Source organism: Poromitra crassiceps (genome assembly GCF_964638095.1).
Source record: "Poromitra crassiceps genome assembly, chromosome: 2".
Taxonomy (NCBI): domain Eukaryota; kingdom Metazoa; phylum Chordata; class Actinopteri; order Beryciformes; family Melamphaidae; genus Poromitra; species Poromitra crassiceps.
This window is the reverse complement of record NC_139624.1, coordinates 95233526-95257254: the sequence shown is the minus strand read 5'-3', so window position 1 is coordinate 95257254 and position 23729 is coordinate 95233526. Positions and strand designations below refer to the sequence as shown.

At 41.9% G+C, this 23729-nt stretch overlaps 1 protein-coding gene across 1 annotated transcript in view; it reads right to left on the bottom strand.

The window, feature by feature from the left end:
- LOC310770810 (glycogen debranching enzyme-like) overlaps nt 1-23729 on the bottom strand; it is a gene marked incomplete at its 3' end in the record, with an annotated part of 125254 nt that overhangs the window by 55079 nt on the left and 46446 nt on the right. The window contains exons 8-15 of the mRNA XM_083631854.1: nt 22651-22753; nt 22464-22561; nt 16652-16791; nt 16252-16439; nt 11577-11700; nt 7528-7691; nt 7332-7433; nt 5831-5986 (exon numbers count right to left, since the gene is read on the bottom strand). Of these exons, the coding sequence (XP_083487980.1) occupies nt 5831-5986; nt 7332-7433; nt 7528-7691; nt 11577-11700; nt 16252-16439; nt 16652-16791; nt 22464-22561; nt 22651-22753 (1075 nt within the window). The remainder of the gene's footprint in view (nt 1-5830; nt 5987-7331; nt 7434-7527; nt 7692-11576; nt 11701-16251; nt 16440-16651; nt 16792-22463; nt 22562-22650; nt 22754-23729) is intronic.

Sequence of the window (23729 nt, the reverse complement as noted above, 5' to 3'; positions counted from 1 at the left end):
GCCCGGGATAAGTCTTATTCAGATGAATGTATAAGCTACCGGTTGACGGGATCAAGCCCGGGATAAGTCTTATTCAGGTGAATGTATAAGCTACCGGTTGACGAGGTCAAGCCCGGGATAAGTCTTATTCAGGTGCATGTATAAGCTACCGGTTGACGAGGTCAAGCCCGGGATAAGTCTTATTCAGATGAATGTATAAGCTACCGGTTGACGGGGTCAAGCCCGGGATAAGTCTTATTCAGGTGAATGTATAAGCTACCGGTTGACGAGGTCAAGCCCGGGATAAGTCTTATTCAGGTGCATGTATAAGCTACCGGTTGACGAGGTCAAGCCCGGGATAAGTCTTATTCAGGTGAATGTATAAGCTACCGGTTGACGAGGTCAAGCCCGGGATAAGTCTTATTCAGGTGCATGTATAAGCTACCGGTTGACGAGGTCAAGCCCGGGATAAGTCTTATTCAGGTGAATGTATAAGCTACCGGTTGACGAGGTCAAGCCCGGGATAAGTCTTATTCAGGTGAATGTATAAGCTACTGGCTATGAGCATCAAGCAAGTTGTTACTGTCTTGGGTCATTGCTGACTTTAATCATGCAGGTCAGTTCCTAACAGACTCGCATTGCTGGTTATGCTCCTAATGCTAATTTCAGGATGCTCTTGTTTTCATTCATGAAATTCTGCTGCTTCTAATCAATGATATATGTTCTGCCATGCTTAATTATGTTTAATCCCTCAGTGATCACGCTTTCCTGGTAAGATATTACTGCCTGTTCGTCTCTTACTGGTAAGTTCATTTCCATTTGGGAAATTCATAGTGCTGTGTTTTCTGGGCTTTCGCTTATCTTTTGGGGATATATCTGGATGCTGATCTGGGCTGATGCTGCTCTCTCAAGATCTCCCTGCGGTGTCTAACCGCCAAAGACTAATAACAATACTTTATTCTCAACATTCTTCTGTAGTCAATTATTCACTTTATTGTAATAAATATCACTTTATTCATACTTTGGTCTCTAGTCTCTCCTGATTAAAATGTAGTTCTCAACGTAAGTTCAAGCAGGAAGACTATAATATCTTTTACACTTCCTTAATTCACTTTATATCTCCACTCTTCAATCTACTCACAAGATTATAATAAGCTGTCAATTTCCGGGTTTCAATGAACAATCAGCTGGTTGCCGCCCAGTCTCTGTTAACCAATTGCATAGTGTCACATCACTGCTCTCATCACCTCTCACCCTACGCACCTCCAGCATGAGCCTATCACGTTGCTCCACAACCCAGTCGTAAGCCAATTGCTTGGAGGCGGGTTCCTTAAATATGCTTGTTTCTGTCTCATACAGCCTCTCAAACACCGCTGCTGTCAGGATCGCACCCTCCTCCTCCCCTTCTCCTCCCGGTCATCGCAGACCTATCCGATTCCAGTCGGAAGAGTCTCATGATGAGTCTCAGAAGGAAGATCACCAGCACCACCAGTATCTAGACACTGCAGGGGATATATCTGGATGCTGATCTGGGCTGATGCTGCTCTCTCAAGATCTCCCTGCGGTGTCTAACCGCCAAAGACTAATAACAATACTTTATTCTCAACATTCTTCTGTAGTCAATTATTCACTTTATTGTAATAAATATCACTTTATTCATACTTTGGTCTCTAGTCTCTCCTGATTGAACTGTAACTACTTGTGCCCCATACCGTCCGGAGCGAAGACTCAGCAGTCAGTCATTGTAATGACGGTATGTAATGACGGTAGAAAAGGTTTTTTAACAATTGAGAACACATGATCTCCACCTGGCTTCGCCTGGCGAAGATCACACCCAGGTGTTGAAGTAAGCGGTGCAGTTTTGCGCAGGTCATACCCTATTCACCTCATGTTCCAACATAGAGGTCAGCCAGTTACTTCCTATTGTGTTTACACTTCCTGTGACAGTACAACACTAGTGACCAGGTAAAACAGATGGGGCCCTATCTTCGTACAGGCGATATCCCCTATTAGCAGAAGCGTCATGCCCATTGTAACTGAGGGGGCAATTGCCCCCTCAGATTTTTGAGAGGTAAAAATTTTTTTTTTTATTTTTTTTTAATAAACAGGCTATAATATTATAGGCTGTGTATAGTAGTTGAAACATAGTTTCAAGTTTACGTTTATGTATGTTTGTAGTTAAAACAAAAACATAAATACTGTATAGGCTACATACAGTACAACACAAAAGGCTGTTTTTACCCTTTGTCACCACCTGGTGAGTAAATATATATAACTAAAACCATTAGAATTGACAACCGGTCCGCGACTTTTTTTCCCATGTATCTACCAGTCCTTGGCACAAAAAAGGTTGGGAACCCCTGCTCTAGAGGAAAGATTTCTACCTTCTGAAAAGGCAATACCAGCCAAAATAAACATTGTGTTACATTGCTTTGAAACATGTGGTCTCCCTTTTTTGTCAAGTCCATTGAGCCTGGGCAGTGGCAATGTACTTAGTCTGGTGATTATGGATCTTTCCAGGAGGCTGAGCAGTTTGGAAAATATGCTCAGTCTGTTAATTTAAAATGAGATATTCCTCTAAATCTGGCTTCCAACCCCCCAAATTTTTTGCCGCCCTTCGGGCAGCGCCAGAGTTCGCCCCCTCAGATTGTTGGTTTGCATGACGCCCCTGCCTATTAGCGCTTGCGTGTGCCTTAAGGCAGGGAAGATTACAGTCCGCTGTCCAGGTGTTATGCCGGGTTTTGCACCCCTGCCAGGCAGCAGCAAAACGCATCCCCACCTCACGGGAACATATTGTAATGATTTATACAGAAACATAACTGTTTAAAAATGATATCATTGTTTGGTAGACGTGACCGCCCTGTTTTTAAGTTAAAACAGCCCCAAAATATGGTGGCGATGCATGGTGGCGCGGGGAAGCATATCGTCACAACAATGGGCACAAAAGCAGATTAGAGGCATGCCAAATCACTTATGCATGGCGTAAACGGGATTTGGGCGGTGTTAACCACCAGAATTATTCACAGGCGTGGCCTGGCAATGCCTGGGCGTTAGATCAATCAAACCAGATTCCCGTCTTGCTGTCCATGTAATACAGTTTGCGTGAGGCATGCTGTAATTCTTCCCATGCGTAATTTGGATAGGTGTAGGTCTATTGACTGTATATATTATCCCTATCTCATAACGACACCATCACATCATATACTTGTTAAAATGAGTTTTGATGCAATTCGGGTTATTTTGTTGACTGGGGTGGGACAATAGAAACGTGTTTGCAGCGGGTAAACTGGACTCAATTAAAACTCTGTGAAACAGCTGCCGCCGAGGACAGATTGAGAGAGCTTGTGACAGATCGGCTGTGATGCCAACTACCCTCCGGGTTATAGCAGGTGAAGGTGAATAGCCTATTGCAAGTAGGCTACAATGTACAAGTTTTCTCAATTCAATTACCATAACCCCTACTTGCAATGTGATAAAAGTTTCTCAGTTAATTATATTTGATTGCCTCACCAAATAATCTGCTGGTTAGCCAATTTTGGCAGCAGAATTTGATGTCCTGGGGTGGCACGTCCGTGCGTAATGACGTTTCTGCGCTGCGCGGAGATTATGGTGCGATCAAGCGCAGCGAGTGTTTTAGCGCCTGGAGCGCAGCTAAGAGGTGCTTTTCAAAGCTCTTAGCGCAAAGTAATTGCGCGCTGCTGATGATAGGATAATGCCATCTATCCCTAGCCTGGGTAAACCCAGCCTCCACGTGACCTCTGCGCTCTCAGTCACAGTCTAGTGACTGAGAGCGCAGATAGAGGTCACGTGACGTGGAGGCTGGGTTCACCCAGGCTAATCTATCCCCACATTTTAGCGCTGAAACGCTTGCTTTGGCATGTGGCACGCCTATGCCCAGTACAATTATAACAGGCATGCGCTTGTGCCCGCCCCCAATTTGCATTCCACACGGCGTTAAACGAGTGCAAACGCTAACTTAGCGCTTTTGTGACGATAGGGCCCTCTGTGTTTTGAACGGTTAGTCATAACTAGGGCATTCACAGACTAGTCGACTAGTAAAACCACTAGTCGACACTGTGCTTAGTAGTCGACTAGTCGTTTTAGCAAAAAAAATAAAAAATAAATAAATAATAATAATAATCTTTAAGAAAGAACATGAGGTATTTACACGACATACATGGACTATCATATCCCATATCCTGACACAACCCCGGGAACGAGTGTCAGTGACGGCGCGCCAGGCTGCAGCAGAGGAACGATCCGAGGTGCTGAAACGGCCAGGGCGCGCGGAGGCCAAGCCGTTGCTGTCCATGGTGCTGGACAGTCATCCCGCGCTGAGCGGAGCGGCAGGAGAAAGCGGCCTATTAGAAAACAGTGACATCATCTCTTACTAATCCTATGATTGTCTGCACCTGGTTGGCCGCCTATATAACCCTCTCTGCTTTCAGACCCCGTTGCTGATCGTTGTTTCACTGCTGCTGTGCCACCGTCTGTTCCTGTCCGAGCGCTCCTGTGAACCTTTTCTGGACTAAACCCGGCCTTCTGGGAAACCTGTTTCCAAGCGTCTGGACTGAACCTGCCGGCCTCTGGCTTTAGTTTATTGTCGGTCGTCCGACCCTGTTTAAGTAGGCTTTCAGTTCCTTGTTTACTTTTGTGAATTCTTGAAAATCAGTAAAATATTTAAAACTGATTATTGACTTTGTCGTCTCTGCTCCTGGGTCCAATACCACAGCATTACAATATCCCATATCCCCCACAAAGAACATCAAAACACAACAAAACAAAACAAGAAAACTGCATAAGATACACAATAATCCAAGAACAAGCAAGACTATTGGACAAACAACCAAACAAAAACAATGCATTCAAAGTAAATACATAGATCTTGCCCTGTTGGCAGCTAGGAAATGCATAGCTTTAAATTGGAAAGCATCCAATCCCCCAGCTGTAGTTCACTGGTGGAATGAACTCTCAAGCTACCATACGTTGGATAACATTTACTACAAGAGCAAAGGCAGATTCTTAGACATCCCCAAAATATGGCAATCACATACAGAGTTTGACTTTAAGAACTTTTTACCCCAGTGGCATTAGGCTTATCAGGATAGGAGCTGAATGCATTGTTTTTGTTTGGTTGTTTGTCCAATAGTCTTGTTTGTTCTTGGATTATTGTGTATCTTATGCAGTTTTCTTGTTTTGTTTTGTTGTGTTTTGATGTTCTTTGTGGGGGATATGGGATATGGGATATGATAGTCCCATGTATGTCGTGTAAATACCTCATGTTCTTTCTTAAAGATATATATATATATATATATATATATTTTTTTTTTTTTTTTTTTTTAAACGGTTAGTCGACTAGTCGACTACCTTTAGGGACGACTAGTCGACTAGTAAAATTCACTAGTCGTGAATGCCCTAGTCATAACACAACTGGGTCAAGTGGGCGGGGCTACATAAGGTGAATACAGTACATCTCCCCCTCTCCCCTCTCTCTGGCACGACGCGCGTGTGCGTGCACGCGTGGGTGCGTGTGTTTCAGTCATGGTTTCACATGAGAGCTGCTTTCTGTCTCCACTGTGCTTCCTTGTAGAGGCGGGGGTGGGGGGCTTGTGCTCACCTCTCGGTGCGCTGCTGAAATCTCGGCTAAAACGGACACACATTGCCACTTATAGAAGCTGCTGCACCGCTTAAAAAAAGTGACACTTCCTCTGACATAATTACTTCAAAGTAAACCTCATTCTGTAATATTATAATGCAATGTAAATAAAGAATATCAAGGAGTAGTAATGAATGTCAGAGGGCAATTTGCAGTTCTGATTGGAGCCCTTCATCTATTCTTGTCCCAGCCCACCTGAGTAAAGCCCTTAGCAGCCAGCTCCTGGTGCAGTTTGTTGAGAGCCAGCTTGCCGGCCAGGATGCCCGTCCGCAGGTCCACCTTGGCTGGGTCAGATGTGTTGGCCTCAGGGCTCCAGCGGGCATACAGGCGGCCCTCATTCACTACAGAGATCTACACAATACAGCCGACAACAGATGTGAAACCATTTGGCTGTACAGATTGTTCTGGATCAGTTAGTTAGTGAAGTAAGATCCTGTTACAACCTTCTGAAAATTACTCATAGTAAATGACAAATATACACACACACATATATACTATATATATGTATATATATATATATATATATATATATATATATATATATATATGATTCTGATTGGAGCCCTTATATATATATATATATATACTCTTCTTCTTCTTCTTCTTCTTCTTCTTCTTCTTCTTCATCCTCTGCCTGAAGAAAGCGGTGGCTTTTCTTCTGCTTCAAAGCTACCCATGTCTTTGTCATTGTTATGTTGCATATTGCACATATTTCATATTTTTTGTATATTTTCAAAATGTACTTATCCTGCATTCATTCTTTCTTTGTCTCACTGCTACTACTGCTGCCATTTTGCACAGCTTTTTAATGCTGTAATCCATACATTTTCTCATATTTTTCATTGACACATTTCTATTTATTTTAACTATTTTGTTCAATCAAAGTATAAAATGTGTTTCAGACAATTGTACATTACATCTCTATTAGAGAGTACACTATGTGGGCTCAACTACTGTATGAAATATATTATATTCAATCTAAATTATATGGTTCATTCACATCATTCATTCATAGTTATCTAGCAATTTGTTGTATGTTTAGTATGACCTATACTATACTATACTATACTATACTATACTATACTATACTATACTATACTACTATACTAGATATGGGATGCTTTCTGATATGGATTTTTTAAAGGGTTGAAGCAGGGTTAAGATCCCAATTAGCTGCCACACATGGTAGCAGCTACTCTTCCTGGGGTCCACAACATAAATGACAACATAAGACATCCATACATAGTGTATTTTGTGCTGATATTAAATATCAAAACCCGACTCAAAACCTACCTGTTCTCCCAAGCCTACAACCTCCCCTACCCCTGACCACCTCCTCCAAACCATAGCTCCAAACCATCACCCATCCCCCCCCCTCTTCCTCCCTCCTGTTATCTTCCTCCCCTCTGCTTCTCCATACTACCTGCCCTGTTCCCTGTAACTGTTGCCTGTTACTTGTATCTGTTGCCTGTTTTGTTCCCTGTTGCTTGTCTCTTGTTCTCTGTTAAGCGTCTTTGGGTCTGGAAAAGCGCTATATAAAATAAATGAATTATTATTATTATTATCTTTAATACATATGACCATTTCCATGCTAAAAAAGAATTGCAACAATCACCCCATTTACCAGTAATCCTATTTGATACCATCACATGCCCCCGTTTTGCCAATGACAGAGAGAGAGAGAGAGAGATCTTACCTGATGAGGTACCAGCTCATCATATCCTCTAGTGCTGCCTGTAGCGCAACAGGCCATAGAGACGATAGCAGAGCTGGGGAGGCAGTCATACACTGAACGCATCTGAAATATCAAACAAACCAGTTCACACTGGTTATCCTACTACTGTAGGGTTCATATGATGTGTGCATGTGAGGAGAGCCTACAGTAGGGCTACCTGGATGGGACTCTGGTTGTCGTGGGTGACGTCTAGGAACATGGCGTGGGCTACAGCAGGGACCAGAGGCCGGAGGCTGGGCTGCACGAAGGAGCCTACTGGCTCCCCACCACACCTGTACACCAACCTACCCTGCTCATGACTGTCACCAGCACTCAGAGCCTCTGACAGACAGACAGGCAGGCACGCAGCCAGACAGGCAGCCAGACAGGCAGGCAGGCAGCCAGACAGGCAGACAGACAGACAGAGAGGGGGAAGAGAAGTCATTGCAGCTCTTTTTCTCCAGATAAAAAAGCTCATGTCAGTGATGTACTTGAAGGGATAGTTGTGATTTTTTGATGTGGGGTTGTATGAGGTACTTGCCGACAGTCAGTGTACTACATGCAGTAGAATGCATCCGGTGCAGTCCAAGTTTGGAGAAATGGAGACCGGCCACGTCAGGCAAGTAGAGCTGTCTGCTCAGTGTGAACAGGGTCATGAGCAAAAATGTAAAAACAACAGAAAAAACCCATAAAATGCTTCCATACTGCTCACCTGGTAAGCCAAGTCTCCACAAGCCCTGAGATGCCAAGTTGGCTTGAAAACACATAAGAAATTGAGCACATCCAGCTGCACATAATTGGATATATCTGAACTATAGCTGGGACGGCTTTAGCTCAGGAGGTAGAGCGGGTCGGCCAATGACGCAAGGGTTGGTGGTTCGATCCCCGCTCCCTCCTAGCTGCTGTCGCTGTGTCCTTGGGCAAGACACCTAACCCTCCTTGCTCCCGATGGTGTGTAGGCACCCTGCGTGGCAGCCTGCCGCCATCGGTGTATGAATGGGTGAATGTAGACTATCTACTGATTGTAAAGCGCTTTGGATAAAAGCGCTATATAAATGCAGGCCATTTACCATTTACCATTTAGCTATAAACAGGGTGTAAATGATGTCTTTTCAAGTCAACTTGGCATCTTAGGGTGTGTGGAGACTTGGATTATGACAGGTGAGCAGTTTGGAAGCTTTTTTTTTCTTTTTACATTTTTGCTCATGACCCTGTTCACACTCAGCAGAGTCTACTTGCCTGACGCAGCCAGTCTCCATTTCTCCAAACTGGGACCGCGTCGGCTGCATTCTATTGCATGTAGTACACTGACTGTCTGCAAGTACCTCATACAACCCCACATAAAAAAATCACATCCCTTAAAGCTGCACTAGGCAAGATTTTTATGTAAAAGTATAGCCTAAATCTCTCATTCTCAACATTATTCATATCAAGGACTCCTCATTTAGTACACAATGGGGCCATGGACCCTCAATTGATGAGATTTTGTATGTCTGAGAAGATTTTCCCTGGACCCCACATTGAGAGCCACTGGCCTAAATCACACAGTGGTTTACTGTTATGACAGAGAGCGCTTCACTATCTCCACCGCACCAGACACTAAGGCCTCTATCGTCTGCCCCTGCGAACCGATTTGTGGCCGTCATGTGGTATCTTCCCCCGACGCAGCTTCCAATTTGGAGTGATTGATTGATTTTATTTTTGGATAAAGAATAACAAAATCTAAGGGATGTCATGAAAAGTGTAAACACTTATTTCCATCATGGACCCTGGTCTTAGAAAAACATGACATAGGCTACAGTAACACATAACATCATATTGTGGCGGCAACAGAGACTTAGGAGACATTCACCTTACTGCCACGGGCCCTTTAAGAGAGAGGGTTTGTGGGCCTCTTGAGTTGCCGTAGTTCCGGGTTAGTCAGACCTTTCAAGCGAGTTACAAGTGAGAATGTCGTGCAGCCTCAGTGTTAACATGTAAAGTATATAGTTGGAGTATGGAATAAATCCTGCTGGATTCAACCACTCGTCTCATCCTTCCTGCACATAAGATAAGATATAAGATATAAGATATTACTTTATTGTCAGACAGAGTCCGAAAATTGTCTTGCATCCACAGACACTTGTTTCTCATTTATACATACAATAGTGCAAAACGACAACCAACACCATCCTCAAAGTGCATAGTAGACAAAACAAAACAATAACAAAAGACAAGAATAAGGAAAGTGGCTGCAGCCCCTATCTAGTCCCTATCTAGAGCCTCTAGCCTGATTCAACAGTTTGACAGCCTGGGGCACAAATGAGTTCCTCAGTCTGTTTAAGCGAGCCCGTGGGACTCTGAATCTTCTATTTGAAGGCAACAGCTCAAATTCATTAAAAAGAATGTGCGTTGGGTCAGATATTATCCTACATGCTAGAGACAATATTCTATGTCTGTGGGCTTCCTGAAAGCTTGTTTCCAGTGTTTGTCCTACAATTTTTGAGCAAATACGGACTAACCTGCCCAGTCTAGCTTTAAGCTGCACAGACAAACAGCTATACCAAGCACTACTCCCATACAGCATTACACTCTGCACAATTGATTGAAAGAAAAGCAGCAAAATCTTTTTGTTCGCTCCAAAGGACCTGAGCCTTCTTAAAAAATAAATGCGTTGTTGCACCTTCTCACATGCACACTCCACAATATAAACAATACAGAACAGTCAAGGATAAAAAGAACAAAAAATATAAACCAACGTAAGTTCAAAAACCATTACACCGAAAGGCTCACACATTAATCTAGCAACATTATTGGGATGATTTATGTGAAAATTATCAGGTCAAAATGTTTCAATTATGAGAGATCATACAAATAATGTGTCAGCTTCTCCACTTTACTGTAAAGCCGAGGAAGTCATGATCTCGCTAAATAAACAAATCAATGAACTGCTGATGATTCTGACCCTGGTTGAATAAACGGGGCTGTGATTGACAATACAGATGACAATACAGTGTCAAAACGTTCGTCACCTGTTTGCACAATTAAAAACTGCAAATCACATATATTTTTAAGTGCCACCAACCAGATGCTAAATATTGTGGGGCGGACGATAGAGGCCCATGTTCGGTTTTCACACCTACCTTGGTTGGTCCGGTTGACTCAAACTATAGTTAATTTCCCCCCTTGGTGCGGTTCATTTGGGCAGGTGTGAATGCAGCAATTGTATTCGAGTGCGCACCAAAAGCGGACCAAACAAGCGGACCGACACCTCTTTGGTGGTCTCGGTGCGGTTCCAAACAAAACTCTCACGGTTCATATGTGGTGTGAATGTGATCAGACCTGGATCCGACCCAACTGCAGGAAGCCTTGTGCATTTTTGGATTAAACCAGCTCCTGTAGCCAAGTTTACTGACTTCACCGGGCAGGATGCCTGCTGGGTAATGAAGTTCTCACATCGCTCCCGTTTGAGGCTGCCAACATGTAAAATTGCTCAGTGCAGCTTGAACACTGATATGGTTTGGATGATATCAAAGCATTGGTCCCAGTCTCAGAACAAAATGATTACAGTGAAAAATACAATAGAACAAATCTGACATGCCATGTCGTGCTTCAAACATCACCACACATTCTGCAATGTTCCATCTACATACTCAGGCTGCACAATGTAAAAAGCCAGATTGTAATTGTTTCTGAATACTGTGATCATGACATGAAGTGTGAGAACACAACTTAGTCTACACTAGTTATTTTTCAGCTGTGTGAGAGTTGCTTGGTCTGAAAATATTTAAGTGAAACATTTTCTCCGTCATATCGTGGAACACGTAGGCCAGGGATATGAAAAAAACACTGATGTACAGAGAGAGTTCAAGTCACTTTTCAAGCACAAAGTAAAGATCTTTTATTCCATTCAAAAGAACATATTAAAACCAACTCCACAACAACCAACAACCTAACATGTTCTTTTGAACTATTCGTTAAATAAAAAGGTTTTTACCTTATTGCTTAAAGAGTGACTCCTGAATTCCCATTCAAGAAACATCTCAAACCAAAGAATGCCTTCAAAAAATGCCTCCACTCAGCAAAATCAAACATTCTATTTAACATCGTGTGACAACGGGTCAGATTTGGAGGTCAATGATTACGCTTTGTCTTATACTTCAGAAAATATGACCTTGCTCTGCTTGTACCTGCTGTAACCCCCTTCATTAACACACATGCGCGCACGCGAGGCTGCTCACTGCTTACCTCTGATGAGTGAGGTAATACCCAGCCTCGTCACAAAGACATTATCCAGCTCCTGGCTGCTGGTGAACAGCTCAGCCACCACATACAGCTCTGGCCTCAGTGCACGAGCCTGCTCCAGCATCCACTGCAGAGCCAGGCCAGGCCAGGCCAAAACACACCCCAACAAGGGAGACCGGCAAGCAGGCAGGCGGTAACGGTTGACATCGGGTTAAAGTCAGAAAGATGCAGGAAGCAACAGATAGATAGATAGATAGATAGATAGATAGATAGATAGATAGATAGATAGATAGATAGATAGATAGATAGATAGATAGAAGATCGATAGATAGATAGATATATAGATAGATAGATAGATAGATAGATAGATCAATCGATCGATCGATGCAACAAGGTGTTCACACATCAGTGAGAGATTGGGAAAGAGTATTTTGAATGAAGGACAGTTTGTCAGAAGAGAGGAGTGACATAGTCATGGAATGTGCATCATTATTGGGCAGATTCAAATGCAAGTCAGTGTGTTAAAAAGAGAAAGGAGACAAGAAGAAAGGAGAAGACAAACAGAAGAGATGGATTTAGCATCATACTCAGTCCAAAAAAGATCTAAACGGGTTACTGTACTGTATTTTCTGGTTCCCCACTTTCCTAATAATTTCCTAGAAAGGAACTGTTAATGTTTGAACCGTTAAACACCCTATATGTAAGAATTCGGAAGAAATGAACATGTATGAAACTTGTTTTATTGCCAATGAAGAGTCAATGCCCCTTAACGTAACTTAGAAAATTTGACTGTCAAGTAGTTTAGTTAGTTTAGACGGAAATTGTAATTTGTGGTGATAGAAACATAGGACTCCATCACTTTTCTCTCATTTATCAGAAAAACAGAAATCCCTAAAAAATATACCATTACTGAATTGTCTAGGGTGCTATTGAACACTAAGCAGTAGTTGTATGGAGATATAGATAGATAGAAACGCAAGCCAAAACATAGTCTCGCAGTGCCAGCCGTAGGTCTGACTATGTGAGACTAACCAAAACACGCCAAAACACGCCAGAATAACGTCCGCTAAATCATCCAGAATCCGTCCCGGCCATCCCAGGGCTGATCTGGTCAATAAATTTGCCATGTTGCCATTTGCAAGATATTTTTATCAGCTAATGTTACGAAGCAACCAACACCGGTTTATGCTGTCAGCCTGTCTCACTGTGTTGCAGCTGTTGGGCTTGTGCAAGTACGGCGCACAAGCATCAGCAGGAGCACAGGCTGCCTGCAGTTACTCTAATGGCCACCGGTGTCAGTAAGGGACACCAGGGCCTTTGAATTATGTACTAATTATAGTGAAAATAGAGAATGAGTTAAAAGGTAGTTAATTTCCTCAAATTTTCTTCTGTTTCTGTTCTGAAGGAGCCATGAAATAATAGAGTAGTTAGAAAATTTGAAATTAGAGGAAGGAATACAACAAATAACTATATTACATAATTATATGAATAATAACTTGGGATACCTACAGTATCATTTTTCCAATATAGTTTTGCAGTTCTTTCCAGGAAACTGTTTTAGAAACTTTGTATATTATCGATTCCACCACACTGCATATAACTACTACAACATTTCATGGTTCTTTCCAGGAAACATCCCAAGAAATTAAGTTCTTCTCAGACATTGTTAGGGAATTGTGGACCCAGAAAATAAAGTGTAACACAAGATCAATGCAATTCTCCACAAGCCACAAGACTTCTTTCTGCTTCGTCTAACTTGTGCATTTTTCACCAAAGCATGGGGCCGGGTGGAGCATGGGGCCGGTGTCGGGGTCAGTACCTCGGACCAGACTGGTGATTCCAAGACGGTTTACAAAGAGATGGTCAATGAGCTCGCTGCCGGTAAGCTCTGCTATCACATAGAGGTTAGGCCTGATGGCTCTGGCTGCTGCAAGCATCGCCTGCAGAGACCAACACATACAGTATGCACAACAGTTAACCTGGACTATTCTATATCTTGGTTTTTATTTTTATTTTACCCCCCCCCCCACTCTTTTATGCCTGTCTTATTCTCTTCTCTTTTTTTTTTTTACTTCTTAGTCTGACCTTTATTCAATGTATCTACAAACCAGCCCATATATTTACATTAATTCACCCCTTAATTCATGCAAAATCCCCTTAAAATGATTTAGAGGAGTCATTAAGGGAGGAAACCCAACTCCCCTTCATGTTTGACTGCTTACTTTCTAATTGGATTCATACAACAGTTAGTTCCGGCCGAGCAATTTGATTGGACAAGAGGGATCCTAGCCGTGCTGATATTTCACGATAACATCACGGGAACTTCACTCTGTGTATATCACTCCGCTTCACAGCTGTTCTAAACATTTCCTTGATTAGGCTGCATTCAAACAGTGCTCGCACACAGGGACAACTATATGGATTCAACGTTAATTATGAACGGTAAGCTGAAATCGACTCTGCCTCAAAGTAGCTGACGTTAGCTTAGCTAGCTTGCAGTTGGGAAACTACAGGCAGCAAGTTTACCTGTTGTTGCTTGTTGAGGGAACTGTTTTTGTTGGCGGAGACGAATAACAGACAGAAATCATCTGTTGTCACAAATTACTTAATAATGTTATTATTACTTGATGAATAGCTTTGTTTATGGTGTACAACTGTTGTATAAAAGCAATATCAGACTTGAGGCTGTGATCATCTTCGGCAGTCGCCCTGCGGCCTCGTGCCTACGACCGAATCCCATCCGTGACGATATTAGCCAACAACATCACTCCCTCTCATGTGATATTGCTTAAGTAACATTCAGGGAGACATGGAATTTCCATTTATAATCCATTAATAAACCTTGCAAAAAGGCATGAAAAATCAGTTCATAGTGTCTCCATGAATCAACCCACAAATAAATCCCTTAAAAACCCATGACACTAACCTTACTTTTTAAAAGCATGCCATTAACCCCCTCCCCCATATATTTCATTTTGAATTAGTTGTATATTTGTCCAGTGCAGTGGACAGCATGCATCAACCTTATAAAGGCGGTGAATATGGTCAATTTTTTTAAACTAATAGTTATCACCATGAACTTTCCCCAATTGATTACTTACATTAAGACAAAAAATAATAATTACAAGTTTTCTGAAATGTTATGTTTAAATATTTAAATGAGGAAAATTAGGCATTATCTAATTAAATACAGTATGTGGTAATTCGCATACATTTCCAGAAACCAGGTTAAAAAAAATTGTTTCACTTTGTTGACATAATTTATAGGGAATTTTGGATTTTTTCTTTACATGGTAAAAGTAAAATAGGCTATAGGCCTACAATCTATTTCTTAAATACAACTAATGTGGGCGACACCTGCTGTGTGTGTCTTCACATTGTGTCAGTCTCATCAATGAAGTCTCTGCACCACATGTTGAATGTTGAGCAATGTTAAGTGTCTGATTGAAAAGTATTAAGTTACTCTATATTGTTACAACACATGCCAGTTCGGAGAAATTGTGGATTTAATTTTTTTTGCAACATTTTCAGAACGGGAGACGGACTGTGTGTCAGGGTGAATTACAATCAGTAACTTAGATCTGTAACTTACAGAGCTAAGTTATTGCATCGGCAAATTACAGACATGATGTGATGCATTACGTCTAATATTTTTTTATAATTTTATATATTATATTATTTTATTTTATTATTATTATTATTTTTTATAATTACGTTATGTCGTCTAATAAAATAAAATCAAATAAAATCAAATCATTACAGAGCCATTTCGATCCATTTCTATGCATTGAATAACTGCTTATGTTGTGCTGGCAGTGGCGATATTGTGGTGCGGCCCCAGTTTATATAACGTTATTGGAAACAATGGCATGACACTCTACTGGTGTCTTTCAGAATAAGAGCATATCTACTTGGTCAGAGATATGTCCATTGGGCAGCCTGGTGACAGTCAGAGCAACTGCTGAAACATGGTCCGCCTGCTGGGGGGCAACTTGGCCAGCCAGGGGAATGCATTGTGATAGTACATTTTAATCATGTCGGTTAACGGTTAATGATCGGTTAAGGAGGGTTGGCTGTTGTTATTATCGCCATCCCTAATATCTCTTTTTATCACTCCATAAATCATTCCGAAAATACTGCCAACATAACAACCACTGGAGTGGATGTTAAGTCCATTCCTTGGTTGCATGACATCCACTGAGTGGACAGATGTATTTTCAGTGACAAAAATAGTTTTATCCAGATTTTAATAATATTTTTCTAGTACATGGTTTTCTAACATCTTATTTAGTTAAGAAATATTTTTTTACATGTCTGGTTTTAACAGTTATTTCTGAGGTACTTTGTGCATCACCTCTTCCCTCCGTCATTTTGAATTTATGATGCAATATCTCAAAACAACAAAGAAATTCAAAAATAATTAAAGCTGCAAGCAGCGTTGAACTCGTCAGGGTGTGCCACAGCCGTGGCATCATTGCTGGACGGCGCCCGGGCACTGCACAAAGGACTTACATGTTCCTTCCTGTGTCCATTATGTGGCGCTAGAGAAGATGTAAATCGTATAAGGCTGAATCTGTGTTGCCAGTAGGCAGTGCTACCCAAGTAGATTATACTGTGCAATGAACAGATAGTATTGTGTAAGTTAGTTGTGGTTGTATTGGAGGGAGTAACAGAGTACCTCAGTCACATGCAGAGGGGTGGAGTGGCAGTTGTCTAGGCGGAGGCCAGCAAAGTGCTTGGCTGTGATCTCTGTATATTTCTTCATATGAGCCCACAGGTACGGACAGTCATCTGGTTTCTCTCCATAACGGAGCTTGACGCTGTCGTTCCAGCACAGCAACTCCCTCCGCAGATACACCTCTGAACCTACGGAGCAGAGAGGAGAGGAGAACCCAGTAAAATCCAGTAGTAATAATACTGTATGACATTCTCTTTTCAATCCAGCCCCCATCAGGGCTAATCGTTCGCAAATTCTACAAATGTGAAAATGATCAAAGTTCAGGTGGGTCTATTAAGTGACAATGCAATCAATCTTTTAGGACCATTTCCATTGTCTACTAGTCTGTTAATCTGCTAACCTGGTTCGGCAAAGTTTCTGAGTGGGTCATCCCCCGCCACCCAGCCGTTGTGTGCGAGGAAGTGACACGCCTTGTCTGCCTTGTGCATCAGCTGCATTTCCTGCTCAAAGGTCATCTCATCGAATGGGAAGGTGAAATAGCTGCAGGAGGCATTAAATAGTCATATGCGGGTCGAAACATTATACACAGCCTTAAACATTTTACAGGCAGAGTTTTATATAATTTGTTTTTGAACTGTATTTTTTCTCTCTCCTTGTATTTGCCTTTAGGAATATTCAGTAAACTTGCTTCACAGGGTTAGGGTTAGTCTTAAAACGTATGTTCGATATTGTCCTATGTTTTGTGTTGAAATTGTCAGTTAAATGACACAATTTCCCCACAGGCATCATGGATATAATTGTAATGGAAAATTATCGATCAAGTGCTTATTGATTGATTGATTAGTAATTATGGCCCTTCTAAGATGTATTTTGTGAACTGTGTTCTTCAGTCATTGCAGGAGATTGCTGTACAGAATAGTTTCTGTGAGAACATGTAAGTTCCTGTGGGAACCTGTGTCTTGTTTTGGGAAGTGTCTAGAGAACATGTGAGTTTCTGTGAGAACCTGTGTCTTGTTGTGGCTCTAGACTGGACTTGTTATGTATTCTTCTGAACAACAGATTAACTATGGACGTCATGGAGAAGTACTGAGTTGGAGGGAGGTTGAATGAACTGCCCTCCAAGCTGGAGGGCGGGTACCTGAGTTTCAGTATATGATGTGAAGTAAACAATAATTCGGGGCTCTTGTATCGTCAAATGTTGATGAGAGGAGACCTCCGTGCACGGAGACATGATTGTGGAAATAAAAAAACTCCTATGAACATTTAAAACGGATATCTCATTATTGATGAATCAGCAGAGCATTGCAGTGGATTTTTCCTCCACAACTTGGGGGCTCGTCCGGGATCTCACGGCTGGGATGCGGACCTCTGGCATGTCGACTGGTGATAACCTCCTGTCAAAGTTGGACCTGAAAGCTCGCTTAATGCTAAGAGAGCAGGAGTCGACATGCGGAGGAATGTAGCCCAGCGCTGTGATCTGCGGAACCTGGTGAGGCAAATACACACTGAGTGCAATGTTGATTGATCGGTTTTATGTCAAATTGAGTAGCTGTGAAATTTAGAAAATGTTATACAATTGGTTCTAAAAATAGACAATTGTAACTACTGCTAAAAGCTACAGGTCTGGGGGATGTGTGTGCGTGTAAAACGGATGTAACCACTGCCTTAGTCAAAATAGGATTGTCTAGAAGAGAGTGGTGCAGGGTCCTGGGGATGCCTGCGTGAGATAATATTAGATAAAACTCACTATTGCTGTTTCGGATATACTCACCGCCTTGGATAACGGATCCAGAAGAGGGTGAGGCGTTGCGTTAGGTTAGAACGCACGTGTAAGAGGAGCTTACTAGAGTCGACTCGTTTTGGGCAAGATTTAGAGAAAAAAATCGGCCTGTTTGTCGACGGGCAAACAGTAAAGACGCGGGTTGAAAGGTACACTTGGCGTCGACGTAAGTTGAAAGGTATACTTAGCGTCTAAAAACTGCAGTATAAAGGGGTAAAGCAGCACATACCCAGACCTGAGCGTTGCGAAAGGAGGTATAAATTATATGTAGATATAATAAAAGGGATACAATTACAAATTCAAAGCATTGGGAAAATTCTTACCATTCATTTGCAAAAAGAGAAAAAAGAAAAGTTGTTTTCAAAAGGTCTCTTTCCTTTGAACAAAAAAAAATGAAATAAAAAAAAGGGGAGAGTGTGGGTGAAACTGAGCAGTGAGGCTCATTGAGGAAGAAAAAAATGAGAAAAATGAATGGGAAATGAATGGGAAATGACTGAGATATGAATGAGAAATTTCTGAATGAGAAAAATGAGAGGAAGAAAAATCACAAAGTTCACAAACTAAACTTTTTGTTTTGGGGCTAAATGTTCAGGTTAAACTTTTTTGTGGGGCTAAACGTTCAAATTGAACTTTTTGTTTTGGGATCCAAGCGTTAAACAGGGGCTAAACGTTCAAATTCAACTTTTTATTTTGGGGCTTAAACGTTCATAATGTGTGTAGATAAGCCGGCCGGCAGGGGACAAACAGGGTTGTTTATTTCGTTATGTGGATCCACAGTGTGTTTTATTTTAACCCATACCTGCCTACAAAAGAGGGATTGGTTGTTATTTTGTTTTTATTGGTAATATCATAAGGTATTGGTTTTGATTTCGCACACACAAACAAAACCACAGCTGTTTAGAGAAAGCTCACGAGGAGCTATGGGTTTGTATAAATATGGGTTTGTGTAAATACACACCAGGAAAGCACATTTGTCTCAAGCAGACCTACACGCCACATTTAGAGGGAAATATAGACTGTATAAAAGTTATGGTCTAGGTGGTTTTGAAGAACCACAGAAAAACAACAGCAACACATTTATTGAAGGGGAAAAGAAAGTATGTCTGCCAGAAGCAATACATACATACCATACATACATACACTTTTATTTATCATGTGAGGAGTTTAATCTTTCGCTAGTGTCTCTTAATGTGTCTTAAAAAGGTCTCAACCTGGAAATTGACCCGCGCCTCACCACCACCATGCAGCAGACTGAGAGTCAGCGCCAGGCTCAACTACACTGAGGACCACCAGCAGTCCAGGCTCAAGCGCAGACCATCAACACTCCGGGCAGGCTTCAGCCAGGGAACCGACGGCAGTAACATCCGCAGCCACTACAGCTCTGAACACCGCAGCTAGCGGCCAGCAGTGGGAGAGATTTATCTCTCCCTCCCGTGTAAGTGTTTGACCACACCGGTGTGAACGGGCTACAGAAATGCAACATGAGTGGTTAGCTTGCTGTAAAAGAATATATGACTGCCGTGGAGTTTTCGATTCATAGGCTTGGCCCGGAGGTTGACGCCACCTGGACAGTAACAGCAGAGAGGACTCAAGCGAGGCGAAGCAAGACGGAGCGGAGAAGGTGCGAGGCGCTGGTCAATAACAGGCGAGAGACTGACACGGCCGGAGACGCAAGCCAGTTGAGGGTGGAGGGGTTCACAGCAGAACTTCCTCCAAAGACACCAATTATGAGCAGATAAGTAATGACACACTTGAACATTTGCATGTTACAGCTGTTTGACAAACCATTGTTTTAGTAAGAGAATCACACACTGCATACATTATGTACATGCAATGCACACAGAGCAAAAGTACTTTTTTGCATTAGTACAGTATTGTTTAATAGAAGTTATGTTTTTTTTTTTTTAGGAAAAGTGAGTGTTTAGCCTGGAAAACCCTTATTGCCAAGCGAAAAGGTAAATGTTTGTGAACACACTGAGATTTCTCCCCCCCCCCCCCCCCCCCCCCCCGCTTCTCGGCCTGAAGCCTTGAAACGCAGCACCTTCCAAGATAACCACAGTGCATAGCGCACACACATTTTCCCAAGAGGACTGAGAGAGGCAGAGACAAGTTAAAGGGTGTCTCTCTCTAAAAAATAAATATATAGAAAAACTGCTAAATTAATTGACACATGCGTTGAATAACGCATCTGTCAAAGGGGGTAAGCAGCTTTTGTTTTTGTGTCTGTTTTTTGTTTTGTTTTTAAGTTTTTTTGTGTTGTTTGTTGTGTATGTGTTTGTGTGCCTGTGTGACTGAGACAATCAGATGGACAAGCAGACTGAGACAATCAGATTGGACAGTAGATTGGGACGATCTCCAATGCCAGATGCTGAGATCCAGCCTCCCACATCCTTCACCAGCGCAATTAGCTTAGTCTCTGCATACACACACACACATGCGAAAGTTTGAGGACAGACCGGATGAATGGCGAAGGACAGACAGTGTGGTGCACTCAGGCGAGTGCATCCTTCGTGACGGTTTCCCCCTGGCGAGTAAGATGCTGAGAGTCGTACTTGGTGTGGTTTGTGTAAAAACTGTGATCATGTGTATTAAAAAGCGTTTTGGAACCACAGGAGACAGGGGAAGTGTGAACACAGTGTGAATGAGTGAGGTTTGGAACGGTGAAAGGTGTGTGATCGTTGAAGGGAATGTGAATGACTCCAGTGTGACTAGAGAGCGGAGATGAGGACAAAGACTTGAGACATGACTTGGACTTGTAAGATGACTTGTGAGCTGATAGGTTGCGGGTTTGTTTCCCGGCCTTTGAGCAGAGTACATGCATGCCAAAGTCGACTTGGGATGTATGTCTGCCGGATGCTTGGAAGGGAACCCAAAACATGTAGGTTGTGTAAATTGTGTATTAAGCAGGGTTGGGGGTAATTAATCAAATAGTGTGTTAAATGAATATAAACATATTCTAAACTACCAAGTAGGGTTTAATTTGAATGTAACCTGCAACAAGTTAAAGGTTTCAGTCTTCGATTAGACAAACAGGAGCCCATTTACCAGAAATGTCATATAAGTGTGGAACAATAAAAAGGCCATCTTGCCTCTGACACACTTTGCTTATGCTATGAAATCCTGGGTAAATAATCATGCTTGATTTGATATTTAGCATCGCCAAGAGTTTGATTTGAGCAAGCGATACATTGTAATACAAGTAAAAGTGAAATTTGAGTTCCAGTGGTTTTACTTAGCCATAGACCGAAATGCAGTTAAGTGAGGATTTATTAATTGTAATTGTGAACACAGAGGGAAATTTTGATCTATGCAGAAAGGTAAACAGCCTATCATTTGATGTTTCACAGGTTGTTTTCTTATTGTTGATTGTACAGCAGTATATTCATTTTATCGTGATAAAAGTTTGTTAGCAAAGTAATAGTTTCTTATCAATAATTTATTTTTAATATTGATAATAATGATTTATTCTTATCAAAAGTGTGGAATTGTAATGGAAAATTATCGATCAAGTGCTTATTGATTGATTGATTAGTAATTATGGCCCTTCTAAGATGTATTTTGTGAACTGTGTTCTTCAGTCATTGCAGGAGATTGCTGTACAGAATAGTTTCTGTGAGAACATGTAAGTTCCTGTGGGAACCTGTGTCTTGTTTTGGGAAGTGTCTAGAGAACATGTGAGTTTCTGTGAGAACCTGTGTCTTGTTGTGGCTCTAGACTGGACTTGTTATGTATTCTTCTGAACAACAGATTAACTATGGACGTCATGGAGAAGTACTGAGTTGGAGGGAGGTTGAATGAACTGCCCTCCAAGCTGGAGGGCGGGTACCTGAGTTTCAGTATATGATGTGAAGTAAACAATAATTCTGGGCTCTTGTATCGTCAAATGTTGATGAGAGGAGACCTCCGTGCACGGAGACATGATTGTGGAAATAAAAAAACTCCTATGAACATTTAAAACGGATATCTCATTATTGATGAATCAGCAGAGCATTGCAGTGGATTTTTCCTCCACATAATCTCAACATTTTGTCTTTTTATTTGCGGTTTCATTTTTTGTAAAGCACAATATAACTACTGTTCTTAACATGCTGTGCATGCGCAGCAACATATAAAACACCCTTACAATCCATTTCCCACAACATCCCTTCCAGTCTAATATGTGGTATATTCTTCGTGGATACTAAAAAGAACCCACTACACAGACGTAAAAAGATAAAAGTTGGTTGGGTATAACGTATTTGTGCGTGACTAGCTTTGTACCATTACATCAGTAGTATATCCGGAAATTGTAAACAGTTTTGAAGTTTTAGGGGGTCCTTGACGTGAAAAACTTTGAGAGCCACTGGACTACAGTACATAATGCATTGACATTTTGCAATTGAGTGTGTTGTGTGTCCTCCACATTAACAAGTCAGAGAGCTGGAGAGGCTACCTGGTAACAAGAGGGTCCTTCCTAGTGACTGGGCCCAGCTTCGGTCTCTGGTCTGCAAGGCGCTCGTAAACTACTGTTCCCACAATGCAATTTGTGGCCTGAGTTGGGGAAACAGCAGTGAAGTTTCCACAGAATGAGAAAGTTGAATGGTAAGCTGTGTGAGGGCAGGCTCAAATCACACACACACCTGCTCTGCATGGTAGCTCATCTCCTTGTACTGTTCCAAGTTCAACTCCTCCAGTCTCCTCTTGAACCACTTACAACACTCCTGGATGTCTGACGTGCTCTTACTGTTAACATAGAGACAGAGAGAAACAGAGACAGAGGGAGAGTGGGAGGAAGAGAGAGAAAGAGAAAGTGAAAGATGGAGGGGGGAGAGAAGGGAAGAGAGAGAGGGAGAGGGCGAGGGCGAGGGGGAGGAAGAGAAAGGGAGAGAAAGTGAAAGATGGAGGGGGGGGAGAGAAAGGAAGAGGGAGAGAGAGGGGGGGAGGGAGAGAGAGGGGGGGAGGGAGAGAGAGCGTTGGAATTCATGCTTCACTTCAGTCTTTTCTGATTAATAGAGCTAAAGCCACACTACTGGCCTTCCCCATGACTTTCATGACTAGAGCTGCAACAATTAATGCTAACCATTTTGATCATCAATTAATCGGTTTGAGTGATTTTTTTAAAGAAAAAATCTCAAAATTATCTGATTCCAGCTTCTTGAATGTGAATATTTTCTGGTTTCCTTACTCCTCTATGACAGTAAACTGAATATATTTGGGTTGTGGACAAAATAAGACATTTGAGGACATCATTTTGGGCTTTGGGAAACAGTGATAGAAATGTTTCACCATTTTCTGACATTTTACAGACCAAACAACTAATCAATTAAATCGAGAACATGAACAGACTAATCAACAATGAAGGCGCTAAGTAATATCACTACCCTTAACTTTTTTTTAACATTTTATCTCATCATCATCTTCATCATGACATAAACCTTTATTTTATCAGGCAAGTTACTTAAGAATAAATTCTTATTTACAATAACGGGCTAGGTAGCTAATTGTGAACTCTCACTTGCTTTGCTGTATAGCTAGCTTACATCACGTCAGCGTTCCTATTGGCGGTGCGAATGCAAACAGAAAAAAAAGCAGTTGAAGCTATGTAGTTTTTGGAGGAGCTCCCTGGTGGGCAGTTCCTCTCAGGAAGACCTCAGAACTGTTTGGTCCTAAGGCACCTCATAAAACTAGCAAAATTAAAGGCATAGTTGTGATTTTTTGA